This window comes from Oculina patagonica, chromosome 6 (genome assembly GCF_052425735.1).
Source record: "Oculina patagonica isolate OP01 chromosome 6, crgOcupat, whole genome shotgun sequence".
Classification (NCBI taxonomy): Eukaryota; Metazoa; Cnidaria; class Anthozoa; order Scleractinia; family Oculinidae; genus Oculina; species Oculina patagonica.
Window position 1 is genome coordinate 17,280,581 of NC_135763.1, and position 18,033 is coordinate 17,298,613.

Genomic DNA, 18,033 nt, shown 5'->3' on the forward strand with positions numbered 1-18,033 from the left:
TGGTCCGCTACACCCCCGCGCAGCGACAGACTGGGGACCAGTGGTTTCGTGTTTATACATCAAAGCGAGGCTGATCGTCAATTCAACATGGCGGTCGGTCTCTGACAGAAGGTTTTGTTTTTTGTCATGGATTTTGAGTTCAAACTGAAATCAAACGAACAAAGAGAAAGAGTCGAAGATAAATTTGACTTTGAAGGCTGCAAAGTAGGCCGAGGAACGTATGGACATGTTTACAAGGCTAAGCAAAAAGACTGGTATGTGAATTATTCTGCTAACTGTGCTAAGAATCAGGGCCTGAACAATCGATGAAACCGATGATCGGAAAATCAATCGATCAATCGATGACAATCGATGCCTTGTTAGTTAATTGGCATCGATTTGCATCGGCCAATCGATGACCAATCGATAATCACACAAAAGTGGTCGCGAACGTCATCGATTGCCATCGATTGGCATTATAAAAGCTGCACACAATCAATCCGAAGCATGAAGTAAATACTTACATACGTTGTTTTGTAAAAAAAATAATAAAGCTCCTTTCCATTGAGATGAGGTTTACATCATAAGCTTTAATGTTTCTGTTTTCCATTTGCGTTTCCTACTGTTTGCTAGCGCTAGAATTCCAAAGACACTTCGTTCTTCGTGACCGAGTCAAAATGGCGGACGTGTGACAGGCGAAACTCATCCCCAGACTCCCACTGTTGTCTCGTTTTCGTTCCGACGTACGGAAGACGTATTTTTGAGTTCTCTCTGCTACTGTTTGATTTTAATTACTTCAGACGAAATGATACGAGCGTGAAGATGTTTATAATATCCAAGGCGGCCGTTTAGTGGACTGCAAGACAGACTTTTAGAGAAATTACATATTTGTACTTAGACAGCGAGGAATTCTGTAAGTTGCGATTTCTATTTACTTTCCCAGGAGTTGTTTCGAAAGCAAACCAGACCTAAAAGCGTACGCTTCTGTGATGGAGGCGAATAAGACTTAAGCTCAAAACGTTTGTATTAAATAATTATTGCCTTATTACTGTTAAGTTAGTAAGTTTCTCATCGTATTGACATTTTTTGGAAAGGTTATCGTTGTTGTTGCTAATAAAATATAACATAAAAGAGAGACCGTGTGTTTACTAGCCAAATGAAAAACGATGGCAGTAAAATGATCGATTGAATTGGTAATCAATGATATTGATAATCGATAAAAATCGACGTAAGTTAATTGATCGATTGTCATCGATTATCGATGAAATTGATAATCGATGACAATCGATAATCACAAAAACTTTAGCGATCGATTGTTCATCGATTAACAATATTAATCGATTAATTGGCATCGATTGTCATCGATTGATCGATTGATTTTCCGATCATCGGTTTCATCGATTGTTCAGGCCCTGTAAGAATGAACTCGACTTCAAATAATTCAATTGTCAGATACTACTGATACTAAATCTTCTATGTTTTCGTTTTGTGTTTCATCATAGTCCGAATGGGAAATATTTCGCTCTCAAGCAGATCGAAGGCACCGGGATCTCGATGTCTGCATGCCGTGAGATAGCAGTAAGTTTTATATGCACAGAAATGAAAATTTGTTAATAAAGATAAATTTTAGACATGCAATGTGGAACCTTAAACAAGTTCTACAGTAATGTTGCTCTGAGAATTCTTCAACAATGTAAAACACAAGACAGGCCCTACAATAGGAGGGTCTATTATAGGGGGTTGTACAGTCCACAGACCACCGTACTTTGTTCAACCTTAAGACTGCAAATTTTTTTTATTCTGTTTTATTTCCTCCTGAAGTCCCAGACCACCACAAATTTCTTGACCGTTAACTACCAGACTGGCAGAATATAATAGACCCTCCAATAGGCTAGGGTGCATTGCGTGTACACGTGACGCTGAAGATACGCCAAATTTATTTATAGGTCTACACCAAGGTTCTTTATTATTCTTACCTAAAATACATGTAAGTAATCTGTACGCCAGTTAAAAGGTATTGACTGCAATAATTATTGTACGCCAGTACTTACACCGCGAAGACCTTCGGTGTAACCTATTCAGAAGGGCTGTTTTTGGAATGATTTTTGTGCCTGTGATTTGGGGGTCTGATTTTATTGTTAGGGGGGGGGGGCTATTTTTGGAAGGGGTTTATATTCAGAATTTTACAGTACCATGGAGCTTTTTGGGTTGAATCTGAGCTGGCAATTGACCAGGGGAAGAACTAGCATGCAAAAATATATATGGGGAGTTTTTTTAGGCAGCTACTACTATAGCCTTATCGCATTAATTTTACTTTTATTAAATGACTTCAGATTTAACTGTGGTGGAAAAAAGGTATTTGCATTTTACTCTAACCGTTTTGTGTTTTCTTTTTTCTTATGAAACACTTTTCAGCTGCTCAGAGAGCTAAAGCACCCAAATGTGATTGCATTACAACGTGTGTTCCTTTCCCATGGTGACCGTAAAGTTTTTCTACTTTTTGACTTCGCAGAGCATGATCTTTGGGTAAGGAGTAACTTTCATCTATGAAGCATGCAACTTCCCCAGGCAAGCAAATTTTGAGAGCTGTTTGATTGTCTGTAGGAAAAGCAGAAATTCAATTTTTTTTTTACGCCCTGATAATGTAGTTAAGCTATTGAACAATACATGTATTTCTAACTTCAGCATTTGTTTCAAAAGTTGGCCATGTGCTTTTATTAGCTTTTTTTTCCTTGCATAAAATTATACATAAATTTTGTGATTCTGTATTTGGTACTTACTAATAAAAGCTTTGCTTTAATTTATTCTCACAGCACATCATCAAATATCATCGAGCCTCTAAAGCCCAAAAGAAGGCCGTTCCTGTTCCCAAGGGAATGGTGAAGTCTTTACTTTATCAAATCCTGGATGGCATCCACTATCTTCATTCCAATTGGGTGCTACACAGAGACTTAGTAAGTATTGTAATACAATTACTGTTAGTACTGTCTTGCATCTACAATATACATGTACACAAAGGTAGCAAGGTAATATTAGACTGTTCACAGCCCTCTATTTGTTCGTATTTTTTCGATCGAATAAGCGCAGGGAAAGAACGGCGAGAGAACTGGTCGCCCCCCTCCCCCCACGCGCTTGCGCTTCGCGCTCACGCTCGCTTCGCTCACCGATTCTCTCGCTTTTTTGCGTTGAAAAATAGAGAGGCTGTGGTCAGTCTAAGGTAATATCTGCATTTGGTCCAAGTGGTCCATCAGGCTGGAGCCAATTCTGATTTTCTTAGCACTAAGTAACAAGGAGCATCTTGAATGGAATACTAGACAGTTCTTTTCATGATTACCCCCTCAGTGGACTGCACTTCGGATTAGGTGGTATGGGTTCTAACACTGGGGTCACTGCATTGTGTTCTAAGGCAATTGCCTCTTTCCACATGTACACTGTAGATAGACCCAGTCAAAAATTGATATGGAACCCATTTTATTTCTTACACGTCACTCATACAGTCATGCCCAGGGGGGGTACTCCGGCTTGTAAATGACGGGGATGATCGAATGGAGGCAAAACTCAGGACCCAAAAAAATCCCTTAGTCTACTGACATTACCCAAAAAAAATCCGTGGACCAAAAATAACCCCCAAAAAAATCCCTTGTCAAATTACCTCTAAATTGCGAGGAGGGTTAGGGTTAACCCTAAAACACAAAGAAAACCGTAAAAAATTGAACGCTCGTGTTTGTTTATTCATCATACCATAATTACGCCAAGGCCAAGCCAAGTTCGTTTTTAATACCCCCAAAAAATCCCCTATTTAAATCAAGTCACTCAAAAAAATACTTGCCAAATTTTCCAACCCAAAAAAATCCCGGAATCGAAAATTTCAAACCCAAAAAAATCCTTCGATCATCCCCGTCATTTACAAGCCGGAGTACCCCCGCTGGGCAGTCATGTACATAAAAATGCAGTGCTCAATTCTTCTGAGCTGTAGTTATTTCATGTTCAAATTGCATGTAAATTTATTTATTATATATATGTCTGAATTTTTCAAAACCGGGTCAAAGAAAAGTGACGTCAGTATTCTTGAACAAGTACGTTACTGCTCGAATTGGCTTAAAATGCCACAAGAAAGGGAAAAAAAAAAAGAAATACAGCGCTGAAAGGTAGAGAAGAGAGAGGAGAAGAGAAAAAAAGCCTGACATTCCCTTTAGTTTTTATATCATGGAGTTTGGAGTTCTGGCGAGAAAAAAACGCGTTTACAGCGATTTGCGCTTAAAACGGTGAGAATTTCCTTGACCTGGTTTTGATAAATTCAGACATATATATAGCGAGAATTTTAAGCAGTAAACCTTGCAAATAGAATTCTATATTTGCTATATTTCACATGTGAAAAAAAGTGATACGTCCAATCAGCTTCGCGTATAGCTTTCTTTACATGTGAAAAATATAACCAATCAGCATCTAGAGTAGTACGACTCGACCAATTACAGCGCGAAAATTCAAATGGTTTCCAACGAAGTTGCGGTTGAGAAAGCGAGTGGCAAGTTTGCTCTCGACAGCAGTTTATGTTTTGAAAACATGGCTACACGTTTTGTTCCTTTACAACACTGCCTTTTTAAAACTTTATGGAAATGCAAGCCAACAGAAACACGCTAAACAAAACCTAAAGAATACAGCAGTGATAAAAATCATTCTTCAAAGGCAAAGTGAAGACAGGCGAAGGCAAAGTGTCGAAAAGTGAAAGCGAATTGAAGACAAGACTGTCATCGGAACTTACAACACATCCGCGGACTTTCTAAGAATATTAAGGCACTCTTGGGATCGTCTTGGTAAAGTAAATTGCATTTTTTAATCTGGATTTTAGTCGTAATTGTTGTTTAATTAACCGACTCCTTGTGTTGCAACAATTTGTTCCAATTTCGCAAGTTAATTCGCCAGTAGTTAATTCGCTTGTGGTCAAGTTTCCTCGATGCGATACAAAGTTTTGCTTTTAACGTAAATGTAACGCAGTGTGTTTATTTAAATAAAGTTCTTGTCTAGGAGAGTTTGTTGCCAGTAATTTTTCTTTTTTATATTATTTAAATAGCGAATTCGCTTGTAAGGCTATTGCATTTGTAGCTTTGTTTTCTCGCGCCGTAACTGTCTTATGTCAAAGGTTATAAACTGGAAAAATCGGCGTAAAGTGCTCAATGGTTGAATTCTCGTTATATATATAATAAACAAATTACAGCATAGAAAGTGCTTTGTACGGATTTATATTCACTCGTTGCAAAACTTTGGAAAACTCACTCGTTCGCTACGCTCACTCATTCGTTTTCCAAAGTTTTGCAACTCGTGAATATAAATCCGTACGGCGCACTTTCTATGAAGTAATCTATATGTACAATGAATAATAATAATAATAATAATATTTAATACTTATATTGCGCTTTTTAATAATAATAATGCTATTTAATTGTGACCTGACATTCCTGTTTTGTACATCATTGTAGAAACCGGCCAACATCCTTGTTATGGGTGAAGGCCCAGAGAAAGGAAGAGTAAAAATTGGTTAGTAGTTGAAATGTATATAATGTGTTTTACTCCAGTTTACTAAGTAAAATTTCAACATAAGAAAAAAGTTAGGAAGAAGAAGAAGTCAAAAGTCTGTATTAATTGACAAGGAGAAGTTTCGTCATTGAAACTCAGTAACTTACATGTCTAGTTCACTTAGCTTCCTGCTGCCCATCTCATCCCCAGAGAGCCCGCTTTTCTTTTGATTAGCAACAAGAAGGCAGACTCTGGCCAGTTACAGTTTAAAAGTTCATTGTAACTCGCAAACTTCTGCTCAAATTTCATTGGCTGAAAAAAATCGGAATTAGCCAGAGTTCACTTTATTGGTACTGAGCAAAAGAATAGCAGGCGTTGCGGGTGAGATTTCTTGTTGCCAGGTACTGGTGTTGCTGTCCCTTACATTTGTGAGACTTTGACTTTAAAAAATTATGTCAGAAATCAAACAACCAATCATTGAAAGTTGTTTTGTTCAATATGACAACAATACAGTACAATACACATAACAAAGACATAATTTTATCATCATCATCATCATCATCATCATCATCATCATCATCATCATCATCATTTTCAACAACAACAACAACACGTTTTTCTACCATTACTTGTAAATCACTGTAAACTTACATTTTATGAGCAAGTTGTTGGTAGTTGTACCTGATGATTTATGATTTGTGTTGTGTTATTTCCATAGCTGACATGGGATTTGCCAGGCTATTCAATGCTCCTTTAAAGCCTCTTGCTGATCTGGATCCAGTTGTAGTGACATTTTGGTACAGAGCACCTGAACTACTTCTTGGCGCTAGACATTACACTAAAGCCATAGGTATGAGTACTGTTAATTACTGTATCACATTTAAGTATGGATTGGTCGGCATAAAGTTGGGACAAAAATCATGTCTGTGGTGAAGTGGCTATTATTAATGTTGTAGTTAATGTTGTAGCCACTATATTTAGTAGTTACTGGTACATGTACACTGTACCTGTAGACTATGTTACTGAGTTGTCAATGAGCATAAAGTCAAATAAGGTAATGATTATCATTATAAATTTATGATAATGAATTTATATAGCGCATTTTTCATATATATATGTTCAAATGCGCTGTACACATACTTTAATTTACTACACAATGCCAGACCACAACACCGGGAGCTTCGTGCCCTACTCTTTGCGAATAGTGTGTGGGTTCTTTAACGTCCCCTGTTACGACTGAAGATACAGGAGACGGGACCTACAGTTTATCGTCCTTTTCCGAGAAGACTAGAATGTCTAACCATTTGCAGATGTAATTACAAAGGCAGCACATTCTCCTCAGTTATTTTAAGACCTTGAGTGTTGGTCCGGTCTGGGGTTCGAACCCACGACCTCCCGCACAGCAGTCCGGCGCTCTACCAACTGAGCTAACCAGGCGGCGGTTGTTTATCATTCATTTTGCAAGTAGTCTCATTGTCAAGTTAGTAGAGTAGACGCTCTAAAGGATTGCATGTAGGCAAAAACCCTACAATTTTAGGTATTTTGAAGCCAAAAATCAAGGTACGTTTATATGTATTTGGCATGTGTATGTTGTAGTTTATAATTAATATCAGGTTAAAGTGAATTTAAACTTGTTTCATTTGTATTTTTCTTTGTTCAATGATTATGGTAATAAATCTGGAACAAAGGAAAATGCAAATCAAATTTAATTTTAAGATTTTTATCGCCATTATTTTTAGTTTTTAGGGTTGCGCCTGCATGGGTAACTTATTCCCGTTCACGCAATTCCTTTTTGGTCCTTTTTCTTTTATTGTAAATATTTTTTTTGAGACCAATAAAGTTGATAGATAAATTAGTTTTAAATGATTATGACCTGGAATTCATTTTAAACTACAACATGTGCATCAGTGGTGGATCTAGAGGAGGGGCCCGGGGGCCGGGCCTGCACCTAAAGGTCTGGATCCACTACTGTACATGTAACCATAGTATGTACATGCTAGTTGTACACTCCACGTGTACATGTAAATCTTCTTGAGTCTTTGTAATTTTGTGCATTTAAAACTATTTGATTGAGTACAAGGTACATGTACGTGTTAATTTTAATCAACAGACATATGGGCTATAGGATGTATTTTCGCTGAGTTGTTAACATGTGAACCAATATTCCACTGCCGACAAGAGGATATAAAAACCAGCAATCCTTATCATCATGAACAACTTGATAGGATTTTCAATGTAATGGGATTTCCACAAGGTGAGAATCATTGCTGATGTCTTTGTACTGTGGTAAAGTTCACAACATGACAGACTTCAAGTCCTGAGATGATGTACACGTAGATACAATGTACTAAACAGCTAATAGATATAGCTTTTTTTTTCTTATTGTGCACATTAAATTTAATGCCCTTCATGAGTGGCTTACAATGAACAGTATGTACAGGGTGTAAGTGATGTTTAGTAAGATTGTGTGGTTCTAGATTTCAGTAGTACTATTAATATAAATATTTATCATGGATTTTTTTTCTTTACATCTAGGAAGTAATTAATTAAACACTTCAAGTTAACAAATTTTGGCACTTGATTCTTTACACCACACAGTTTAAGACCATGTGTCCCACAAAGTACATGTAGTTTTGTGTCTCAGGTTGTTTCAAGGTTACTTTAAAATTTTGTTTGTTTGTTTTCAGAGAAAGATTGGGAAGATATAAGGAAAATGCCAGAACATGGCACACTTCAAAAAGACTTCAGAAAATCAAAGTATGAACTTCTTATAATACATAATTATGCACATTTGGTCGTAGACATAATGCCGGGTACTAAATAAACCGCTGTGTAATCCAGTCTGAAAGTTAGATATGAATTTGGATTACGCATTGGCTGCGGAAAGGCACAGGTATGAACGTACAGTGTACATGTATTTAGTCAGGTTAAATATTGTTTTTTTTTTTTAATTTTGTGCATTTATTTTGCAGCTATGTCAATGCTAGTTTATGGAAATACATGGAGAAACACAAGGTCAAACAAGACAGTAAGGCATTTCAACTGGTAAGGGTTGGTTTTCATGTAAACTGCAGAACATTTGCTTGCCATGAGTCAGTTTTGGTCATGGAAAAGATTTCAGGTGCACCAAAACACCATGGATGTCTTACAATGGATGTCAGTTGTACACATGAAGTATCTGAGTCTTGTTATTTATTTTTTTTAGCTATCCAAGTTATTGGTGATGGATCCAAACAAAAGAATAACATCAGACCAGGCTCTCCAAGATCCTTACTTTAAAGAAGAACCTTTACCCACACCTGAGTAAGTGACTTCAAAGGCAAGCTTCTACTCTGAGCCGCTTTCTTGAAGGAATGCCAATTGCATTGTACAGTGGAAATTGTTTAGCTGTGGGCCCAAACTATTTCTGGAATGCTGTGTTCCCACTTGTACAATGTACCTGAATAAGAGGGGCACCTGATAAAACAAACAAACAAACAAAAACACAAACAAGATACATGACATGCCAGTGTTCCTGTATGTTGTTAGTTGTTAACAGCAGAACTTTCAATAATTGACGTTGATTCAAACATCTCCACTTAAAAGGGGGCTGCACAAATTTTTTCAATTCATGACAGAATACCTGCCTGTTCCAGGCCTTTGGCTAGCAGAGAACTAATCCTCACTAACTGAAGGCCTGGGACTGGCTACCGCCAGAGCTTCAGTGGGTGTCACACTTTATCGAAAGCCCTGAATTGGGAAGCTTTTTTGAGGGGGAGAGGTTGGGGGTTACTATTTTGATTGAACTTTCATTCTTGTCTGGCCACGCTGTTATTTTTCAATCCTATTACAGCATTTTTATTTTATTTTTGCTTTATAAGTACCTGTTTTGCTAAACAGAATGAGGTTGTACATTTCATAACAGAGGTAACCATTAATTTTTATTTTAAAATGTACAACTATCAGTGAATTATGTTGTCTTGTTGCTTTTAGTGCCTTCGCAGGGATGACAATACCTTACCCTAAAAGAGAATTTCTTAATGATGATGACAATGATTCAAAATCAAGTGCTTCAAAGGTAACGAAGTTGTATTTATTTGGCACTGGACTATCCTGTAATTGATAAACAAATGAAAATGAAAAATGAACAAGTACAGTTGGCAGTTGGCCAAGGAGCTGTGGACAAACAGAAATGATATTAGAAAGTCATGAAAAGTAATTTAATGGCAGTGGAACATGTATATTGAATTTCGAAAAAAACCTGTAGACGTTCATGAAGGCCTTATTTTAAAAAAAACTTATTTGTTAGTCGCATTTTAACTAACAGGACTTTTACCAGGTAATGCATGTGCGATATGATGGTACATACTACTAGCAAAAAGAAACAAATGCATAACCCAAAAGATTGATCCATGCTAACATTAATTTTTGAGCACACACTTGCCGCTAGTTAGTGCCCAGCAATAGGATACTTTAGTCAGCACTAAGCCCTAACATCCAGTAACATTACACATTCCCATTCTCGACGGGAAGCAGGCCAATGTTAGACGAGGTACACAGTGTTACTCCTTCACAGTGTCTCTATCTCGCTGAGCCAGGCCAACATTTTAACACTTACAGACTAACCCGGGCAAGCAAGAGAACTCCGACACTAATGGGCAGTCGAGTGCTAAGAGAGTGCGCGTCGTGTCTGCGCACACCACTGAACAGTTCCAGGTAACGTATCACGTGTGTGTCTGTGAGGCCGGGACGGTTCTCTCCACTCTCTGGGGGCACCGCACAACTAAGTCCCTGCATGGATAACCTCGACGCACGTGATAAGCAGCCTAAGTTTTGATAACAACTAACAGCTAACACTCGTTTAAAACTAAATAACATTAGTAGCTGCTTAATTTTAAATGAGGCGTCTACATGTGCAGTAAGCCCTGATCGTTGCGAGGTACATGGAAAGAGGGGGCTGGTACGGAGAGGCGCCTTATCTCTTATGCTCCTCTCGCCTCACTTTCTCAGACCTCGAACAATAGTGGTTCCAAAAAACTTTGCGCCTGAGTTGGTGTCAAAGAGGTTCTAGAATGCGAGTTTACTTACCAACGTGTTAATTTCCAACCACTGCTAAACGGGTGAAAGAAAGTTAAATGCTAATGCAGCAATAATGTTTAAAAGCAGTGTAAATTGATTGATTGCCAATAAAACGTCGATGACGTCAACTGCCTTTATAAAATAATACAACCAATGTAAGCTTGCAGGCAACACGTGCTTCTCTTACATGTATCGTTAAACTTCCTGACTAGTAAGCACGAAGGGCAAAAGCTTCAAACTTTTTTTGGAGCTGGAAATGACTGTTGTTGTTTCCTGGCCCAATGGTGTTTACAAATCTGTTATCAGTGCACAGATTCTCCTTACCACAAGTTGAAAGAACTTGGTCACGCATTAAAGTAACTGTGATCAGTTGTTCTACTCTAATGGCATTCATTATGCACTACTACCCCAACAATTCATTAATTTGTACACAGAGGCACTATACATGTGAGCATCGAGTGTCTTGAAGTAATTGTCTTGATTGGCAAAAAAACAAACACACATGTTTGTCCTCTGTTCTGTTTATTATGGAGTAAGCATTCTCATTTTTGCATCTCTTATTTTTTAACTTTTAGCAAAAGCAGCAGTCATTCTCATTTCAAGGACAGAATAATCAACAGGCCCAATCCTCAAGCGGTCAGCAGCCGGCGCACGTGAACCGGTTCTTACAGCAGCAGTTTCCAACAAATAACACTCAGGGTCAGTCCACCCCTACCAACCGGTTTTGAGTTCTGAAAACTACTGTTTCCTTTCTGAATCTACCACTTCATCCCCATGGCAGCCAGACGAAAGGCGGGAAAGCTACATGTTGCATACATACATGTATATCCGGCCGCGGGTTCTGTGCAAACGGTTTTTCCCGCCATTTAGTGACACCGTGCGTCGCAGCCAACAGTGTTTTCCCACCAGAAAGTGTCACGTGCATCGCAGCCTCCGTTGTTTTTCCCGCCATGAAGTGTTACGTCCTTCGCATCTTACAGTGATTTTTCCCGCCATGAAGTGTCACTCGAAAAGGAGTCGTGTGTATATAGAAATTAAAATCAAGTCACTTGGTGTAGAATATTTCACGATACACCACTCGAAGAAACTCCGTAATTAGATCTAGAATTTTCTTGATAGTGATGTTAGCCACACGAACACCTTCAATAGTTTTCTTTCCATAGTTTAATGAAAACTAGAAAGGATAAATTGTATGTAAAGGTTCTTTCGGCCAGCTGAAATGCAGTATTTTGCTTTGGTTTACTGTAAAATCTACCGAGTAACTTGACTTTCGTTGTATACGCACGAGCCTCAAGCCTTTCACCAACGGGCATTTCGGGCCACTGTATCGCCAAAATATTCAGAGGACGGGGGTAGCTTGAGGCATAATTCAAGGTGACGATTGAAAACGAGGATTGAATGTTGGTCAGAGCTTTCAAATCTTGCTCTCTTTTTGTTATCTTTAGTGATATCACCTATTGCTAGCTAATCTTTGTATTATTTTAGTAACACGTTTCTTATTTTTCAATTCTCTTTATATGGCTCACCTCTTACAAATTCAATTTATTTTTGCTGTTGTATAAATGATGAAATAAACAAATTGTACATGTATGTGTAATATATAATTATCTCACTGTTTGTACTTTTTCCTTGTCCAGGTAACAGACAAGTTTTTTGCTCTTCCTAACCCTTCTTGAGCCAAACTGATTTTTTTCCACTGCTTATCATAGGCGTCGGAGCGGTTGGACTGCATGCATTCCCCCCCCCCCCCCCAACAGTTTTTTTTTTTTTTTTTTTTTGGGGGGGGGGGGTGGAGGGCACAGTACACAAATTGTTTTATCAGGATCGTGCTTGACGGGATAATTTGGTTTAGAACTTTTAACAAAACTCCTTTCCCTAAAACGCTTTAGGAGAGGTCCGCAATCTGTTAAGATTGTATTTGACAAGCATCGGCGACTTCAGGGCGTACATTTTCTGCCCTCCGACGTCTAAAGAACAACCAAAAAAGCACCATGAAGCAGGATCGTCTGCGCTGTCTAGTTATGTAATTGTGCCCCCCCCCCCCTCCCGGGGATAATGTGTTTGGCTTGGAGTATGATGGGCCTTCAAGTTTCAAAACGCTCCGTCGCCTCGGAGATTAATCAAACTCGCAACGGTGAATACAACAGTTTTATTTGCACACTGTTCACACTAAAATTCACAGTGAAATATATGTTGAATACATTTCTTCAGAAAAATGTAAGTACGGTTATATAGAGCGTTTTCACTCACGTGATCAGTGGCCATATTGGTTTACTAAAACAAAAGTTTTTGAATAAATTTGAGTTTCATTGCCGGAGGAATGACTTGGTACACCGCCGTTCCTTTGTTTTTGAACACCAATATGGCTGCCGTGACGTCACATGAAAACGCTCTACATTACAAGAAACTATCATTGATAAGTTGTGCAGTTAAATTCAAAATGAATGCAGAATCTTTAAAGTAAAACTTATTCCAGGTTTAAAATAACCAGACCTTGCTATAAAAGCGGTCAACTAGAGATCGTAGCCTCCGCTTACACTATTTGTACTTATTCAATTTAATACCTTGGTACATTAGAGAACTCACAATTAACAAACTTCAAAAAGTTCCAACAGACAATTTTCACATTTTCTCGAAATGGAACCAAGCCTGTCCATAAAAAGGCTATTTGTGGGAAGGTTAGACTATTAGCAAATTCAGCTGAGGCGCTCAAAGGTCTGGTTAGTGAGCTCACGATTGTAACTATAATGCCCGGTTTGATCATGTCTAGGTGCACATTATTTTAACAGCAAGACTAGATAGCCATAGACTGCTTCCAGGTATTTTTGCGAAGCATTAAAATGTATCGAATGTGAGGTATAGTAAGAAAATACTTGAAAACAAACAATGCCTTTTTTCACCATGCCTTTACAGACGATCAGAAGCACCAAATATCTTGGTCCCGAACATTTTTTCAACGATGGAATTATTCTTAATGCAAGCTTAAAACGAAACTACAAAAATCGTATTTACAAAATGTTTATAAACAAGAAGTTAAATATAGGTGATGCATAGGGCTCTCTTTCTTTTGTGCATTGCTGCGAGCACAAAAGATCGACTGCTCGCATTCTATTGACCCCTTGACTATAATTGCCGTGGGCAGATTTAGCGAGGGACCGCCTCCCCCTCCCACTTTTCCTTGGATTTGCTTAAAAAATGAAAGCGTCTTTCGAGAGTTTGTTGCGGGTACGGGACAAGGTTCCTACCTTGCCGAAATGTTTGCGGTCCCCCTTTCTGAATTTTCTAGATCTGCTCCTGAATTACTCTTCTAAATTATAATTTCCAGCCTGTGAATCTTGCCGCGAAATACTCTAGTACTAAAGGCTGACAAGTGTTTCGCGCTGAGTGAAGGGACACTGGACATAAGATTGCAAAAGAGGTTTGCTTTTGCCAACGAACTACGCTAAAGACATTTTGGGAAATTTGCTTGGCTTGGTGTACGATGACCCCCTCTCACATCCCCCCGTCAAGTTTCAAAACGCTCCGCCGTCTCAGTTACCGTATAATTCCAAAATAAACGACCCCCTGAAAGAAGTAACAATAAAATTTCACGTGTGTAAATTTTGCTGTTTATATTGGCCAGTACACTTAGCTACACCAAGCTAGTTCTCAGGCACGCCAGTCAAACTAAAACGAAACAATTATTTTGAATTATACATAATGAGCTTAAAAATGCCAACTGGCGGGACGGGCAGACCAGTTGGATATCTACAAGTATGACCGAGGATTTGAACTAGAGTCTTCGGAGAAACGACTCCAGGTGGTCAAAACGGACTTGAATCAGTATCACCGGGTTTCAAGTCCATCGCCCTAACCGCTCGGCAACGCTGCATCCACTAAAACGATCGATTGAAGTGTTTAGAAATAGGATACGGTATTCCATTAAAGGGTGTTTGACTTACTATGAAAGGGCAAGGGTTTGGACCTCAGGGTGGGACCTCCCGGTATAAACTCAACTCAAAGACGGTTGTAGAGGAGGTATTCTTCTAGATATAACCAGTTTTCTGGATTAGCTATTGACACTCATATCGATCTGCGCAAGCGTGTCTGTACTGATGAAAATCTTACATTGTGGCAAAAGATTTCATACGTCTAGGTATCGACCTTTTGTGTCAAGCTTGGCAAAGCAAGTAAACTTTAGTAAACTAAGGTGTTCTCAGTGCAGACATTAGAACCTCCGGTGTACTTTTTCCTACCACTAAAGCAATCGTAAACTCCGAATAGTGTTTGCATGAACACTCTCCCTCTTTAGTGAAAGTTTATATAACACCCACTCTCTTTTATGCTTCAGCTGCCCAAATCTCACGTAACATCTCTCCCCGTTCCTCTCCACTCCACCCCCCCCCCCCACCCCCACACACACCCTCACTGGTTCTCCAAAACCTACTTTCTCCTATAACTATTGCAAAGTTCTTGATTACAGTGGAATTTGGACTCCAAGCCACCATTGCGTGGTAGCTTGATCATTTCGAACACACCGGTGATTTGGGTTGGCGGATCCGTAATGTCCAAAGCTGTCTTCGCTGTTTGTACTGTTTACCCACTGGACACAGTTGGCGCATCCGCATGACTGACCTACATCGCTCGCAATATGGTTGTGCTCATTATATACACCATAATACCTTGCTTTACAATCCCTGCATTCAATACCTCGAATATTTATACGTTCAAATAACTTGCATCCGTTACTACCTACTAACTGAATATAAGAAAGTTTACCTCTTAAATAATCAGTGTAACTAAATCCTTTGTCGAACTCACAAGTGGCTCTGACATGGGTCGAGTCAGAAAGGAGGTGTGTGCGCGCACTAAGGGACAAGCGGTGCTCAGAGAATTGAGGATCATTAGCCCTTATTGGCATGTCCGCCAAAAAATCGTTCTTAAAGTCATTCTTTTTTATCTTTTCAAAAGATTCTACCAGAGTCCAGATAAAGCCCGGCTCGCTGGTGAAATCGCAGTATACGTTGAACCGCTCGGTATTGTTATGATTACTTATCTCATAGACTCCATTCTGCAACGAGCTGTCCGAGGCGTAATAGGAGGAACATGAATGCAACGTCAGCGTTGTCTCGCAAAAATTCCCTGTAAACCCAGCGACGCACGAGCAGGAAAACTTGACCGTGACGTTATCACAGTGCTCTGTGCACAAGCCGCCATTCAAGCAAGGATTTGTCCTGCAACAGCCATTCATACAGCTTCCGGCAGCTTCCTGGGAAGGGAAAATAATGTGATAAAAGGAAGTAAGCCAGGTGGAGACTTGGGCATGAGGTTAATTCGCGATATCCACAAGTTTGTATATTACACGTAATATTTATTTTTCCCTCATAAGATATTTGTTTTTGTAGCACATTTTTCACTTTTGTATAACTCTGGATAAGTGCGGCTGAAGACAGACTCACAGTGCATTTATTCAAATCGGTTCTCCAATTCAGCTGATACTATCTTCAGTTTTGCCTGATAGACTCAACGTTTCTATCAGACGTTTTCTGAATTGGCTGTATTAAAACAATCAACTGTCGTTCAAATCTATCGTAGCCTGGAACTAACAATGTCATCACCCAAGAGTGATACGATATGAAAGTGGACGTGTCAGGGGCGGATCCAGGGGGGGGGGGTGGGGGTGGATTGGGTGGCTAGCCTCCCCCCTTGATCCACAAGAAAAAAGACAATTAAGACATTTAAATAGAAAATAAGGACAATGACAGTCGATAAAGTTTTTAAACTTTAAAAAAATTATTGAAGTGAACGTGTGCAAATGGAATGCTTGAAGAAGTAAATGTGAACGCGAACAAAATAATGCTAAAATGAAAGTCTTTGTAGACAATTTTACTCACATTCCTGTTGAGTTCTTGTTTCACATCAAAGTGTTTGTATCCTTGTACATCGTAAAAGTCACCAGAAGCGAGCAAGCGGTCTTGGTCCAGCAGTTCACATCTTGTTCCTTCAACCTGAAAAGCCAAGCAACGGCAACTTGACACGCAGGCCGAAAGGCACTGGTGAGGGGCATACACAGTCACGTTTTGGAACGTGTGACCAATAAGAGCTTTGTTGACGATCACGTGATTTTCTTCCACGAAACTGCCTTTGTAGCACGTGCCAACACATGTAAAGTGTGCTTCCGCCGGAGAAGAAAAGGAGACGAGGATGACCATTACGAAAATAATATCTTGGGAAGGCATATCTGCAAATTAAGAATATAAATACAATTAACTTTTTTTATGTTGTAGAATAACAAAGCAATCTCAGGTTTGTTTCATCATCAATCCTTTTCGCGCTATTGGACGCATAAGGCCTCTCAGGTTTGTTTACCTTCCATAAAATTGGCAAAAAGGCGTTCTAGCTTTGGCTTGCCCACTCCCTTGCCGCTTGTTTATTTTATACGTTCGTTCGTTCGTTCGTTCGTTCGTTAGTTCGTCGTTCGTCGTTCGTCGTTCGTTCGTTCGTTCGTTCGTTCGTCAGTTCGTTTTTTCGTTTCTTCCTTTTTCGTTTGTTCGTTCGCTGTTTCGTTCGTTCGTTCGTTCGTTCGTTCGTTGTTTTTTTCGTTTGTTCGATCTCTTGTTCAATCGTTTGTTCGTTCGATCGTTCGTGCGTGCGTTCGTTCTTTCGTTCGATTGGTTGGTGATAGCTCGTCATTTTGATTTCGTTTCGGAATACCTCGAGAAGATTGTTTTTGTACAATTTGGCACATTATGAGAGACGATACGAAAATACTTGGAAAGAATTTCTTTGCTCAGAATTCCACTTTTGTTAATACAAAATCTGCTGATAGTTCAATACGATATTCTAACTAAAAAAAATGTCTTGGAAACACCTCCACTGTGGATGGTTCAAGCGTAAGGTGGAGGACATAATACAAACAAAATGTCAAAAATATTCCATTTTTTATTTCTTCTGTTGCACTTCAGGGAATCGATTTCATGGAAAAGTAGCATTGTTTTTTTTTTCTAACAAGAATGCGAATGATGTTGATGTTTTTTAAGACTATTCGTCAGAAACACCTGCAATTTTACACTGCTCGCGTCCTGCTGTGAGGAGCACTAGAGACTTCTGAAAAGTGATTTATGGCATTTATGATTGATGCACGTTCTGTTCTTTTAAGAAAAGTTGTTTCCAATAGAAAAAAATGTATCAAAAAGACAAAACTAAGCTCGAATATCTAACTTGAACTTTTAGTTGTTGTTGTTGTTATTGTTTTTATTTTTATTTTGCTCAGGAGTACGAACAGACGGTTTGCTTCAGTCTTGGTTTATCTACAAAATAAAACCCAGACAAACGATAATAGCTTACCTTACCAACATTAGAGACAAAAGAACTGTAAAATTGGAGAAAAATTGTATAATTAACTAGTTTTTTGCTACCAGTCTCCCAAAAAATAAATCTTAACTTTGTTACCTTAAACATAGCCAAAATTGCAATTTTTAGGTTGAAACTGTATGCTCAATA

General features: G+C 38.9%; 2 protein-coding genes across 3 annotated transcripts; one reads left to right on the forward strand and one right to left on the reverse strand.

Annotated features, from left to right (window-relative positions):
• Positions 1 to 59: 59 nt before the first annotated feature.
• LOC144657457 (cyclin-dependent kinase 8-like) lies at positions 60 to 12,155 on the forward strand. Of its 2 annotated transcripts, XM_078517793.1 has the most exons (13): positions 60 to 254; positions 1,482 to 1,557; positions 2,395 to 2,505; positions 2,793 to 2,933; positions 5,457 to 5,514; positions 6,212 to 6,343; positions 7,604 to 7,747; positions 8,181 to 8,250; positions 8,466 to 8,538; positions 8,699 to 8,796; positions 9,466 to 9,550; positions 10,093 to 10,188; positions 11,127 to 12,155. In XM_078517793.1, the coding sequence occupies exons 1-13, from the start codon at positions 127 to 129 to the stop codon at positions 11,277 to 11,279; spliced, it is 1,365 nt and encodes a 454-aa protein (XP_078373919.1). In that variant the 5' UTR covers positions 60 to 126; the 3' UTR covers positions 11,280 to 12,155. The 2 variants fall into 2 exon arrangements, with proteins under 2 accessions (XP_078373919.1, XP_078373920.1); XM_078517794.1 differs by lacking the exon at positions 10,093 to 10,188.
• Positions 12,156 to 14,979: 2,824 nt separating this feature from the next.
• LOC144655904 (uncharacterized) lies at positions 14,980 to 16,768 on the reverse strand. The gene is made up of 2 exons (XM_078516085.1): positions 16,425 to 16,768; positions 14,980 to 15,799 (listed from the first exon to the last, which is right to left on the reverse strand). The coding sequence occupies exons 1-2, from the start codon at positions 16,740 to 16,742 to the stop codon at positions 15,008 to 15,010; spliced, it is 1,110 nt and encodes a 369-aa protein (XP_078372211.1). The 5' UTR covers positions 16,743 to 16,768; the 3' UTR covers positions 14,980 to 15,007.
• Between the last annotated feature and the right edge of the window lie 1,265 nt (positions 16,769 to 18,033).

Coding starts and splice junctions, on each gene's coding strand:
- LOC144657457 (XM_078517793.1), top strand. CDS start 127: ATGGATTTTGAGTTCAAACTGAAATCAAACGAACAAAGAGAAAGAGTC. Junction 5,515..6,211: donor GAAAGGAAGAGTAAAAATTG/GTTAGTAGTTGA, acceptor TTATTTCCATAG/CTGACATGGGATTTGCCAGG. Junction 7,748..8,180: donor TGTAATGGGATTTCCACAAG/GTGAGAATCATT, acceptor GTTTGTTTTCAG/AGAAAGATTGGGAAGATATA.
- LOC144655904 (XM_078516085.1), bottom strand. CDS start 16,742: ATGGTCATCCTCGTCTCCTTTTCTTCTCCGGCGGAAGCACACTTTACA. Junction 15,800..16,424: donor AACAAGAACTCAACAGGAAT/GTGAGTAAAATT, acceptor TTCCCTTCCCAG/GAAGCTGCCGGAAGCTGTAT.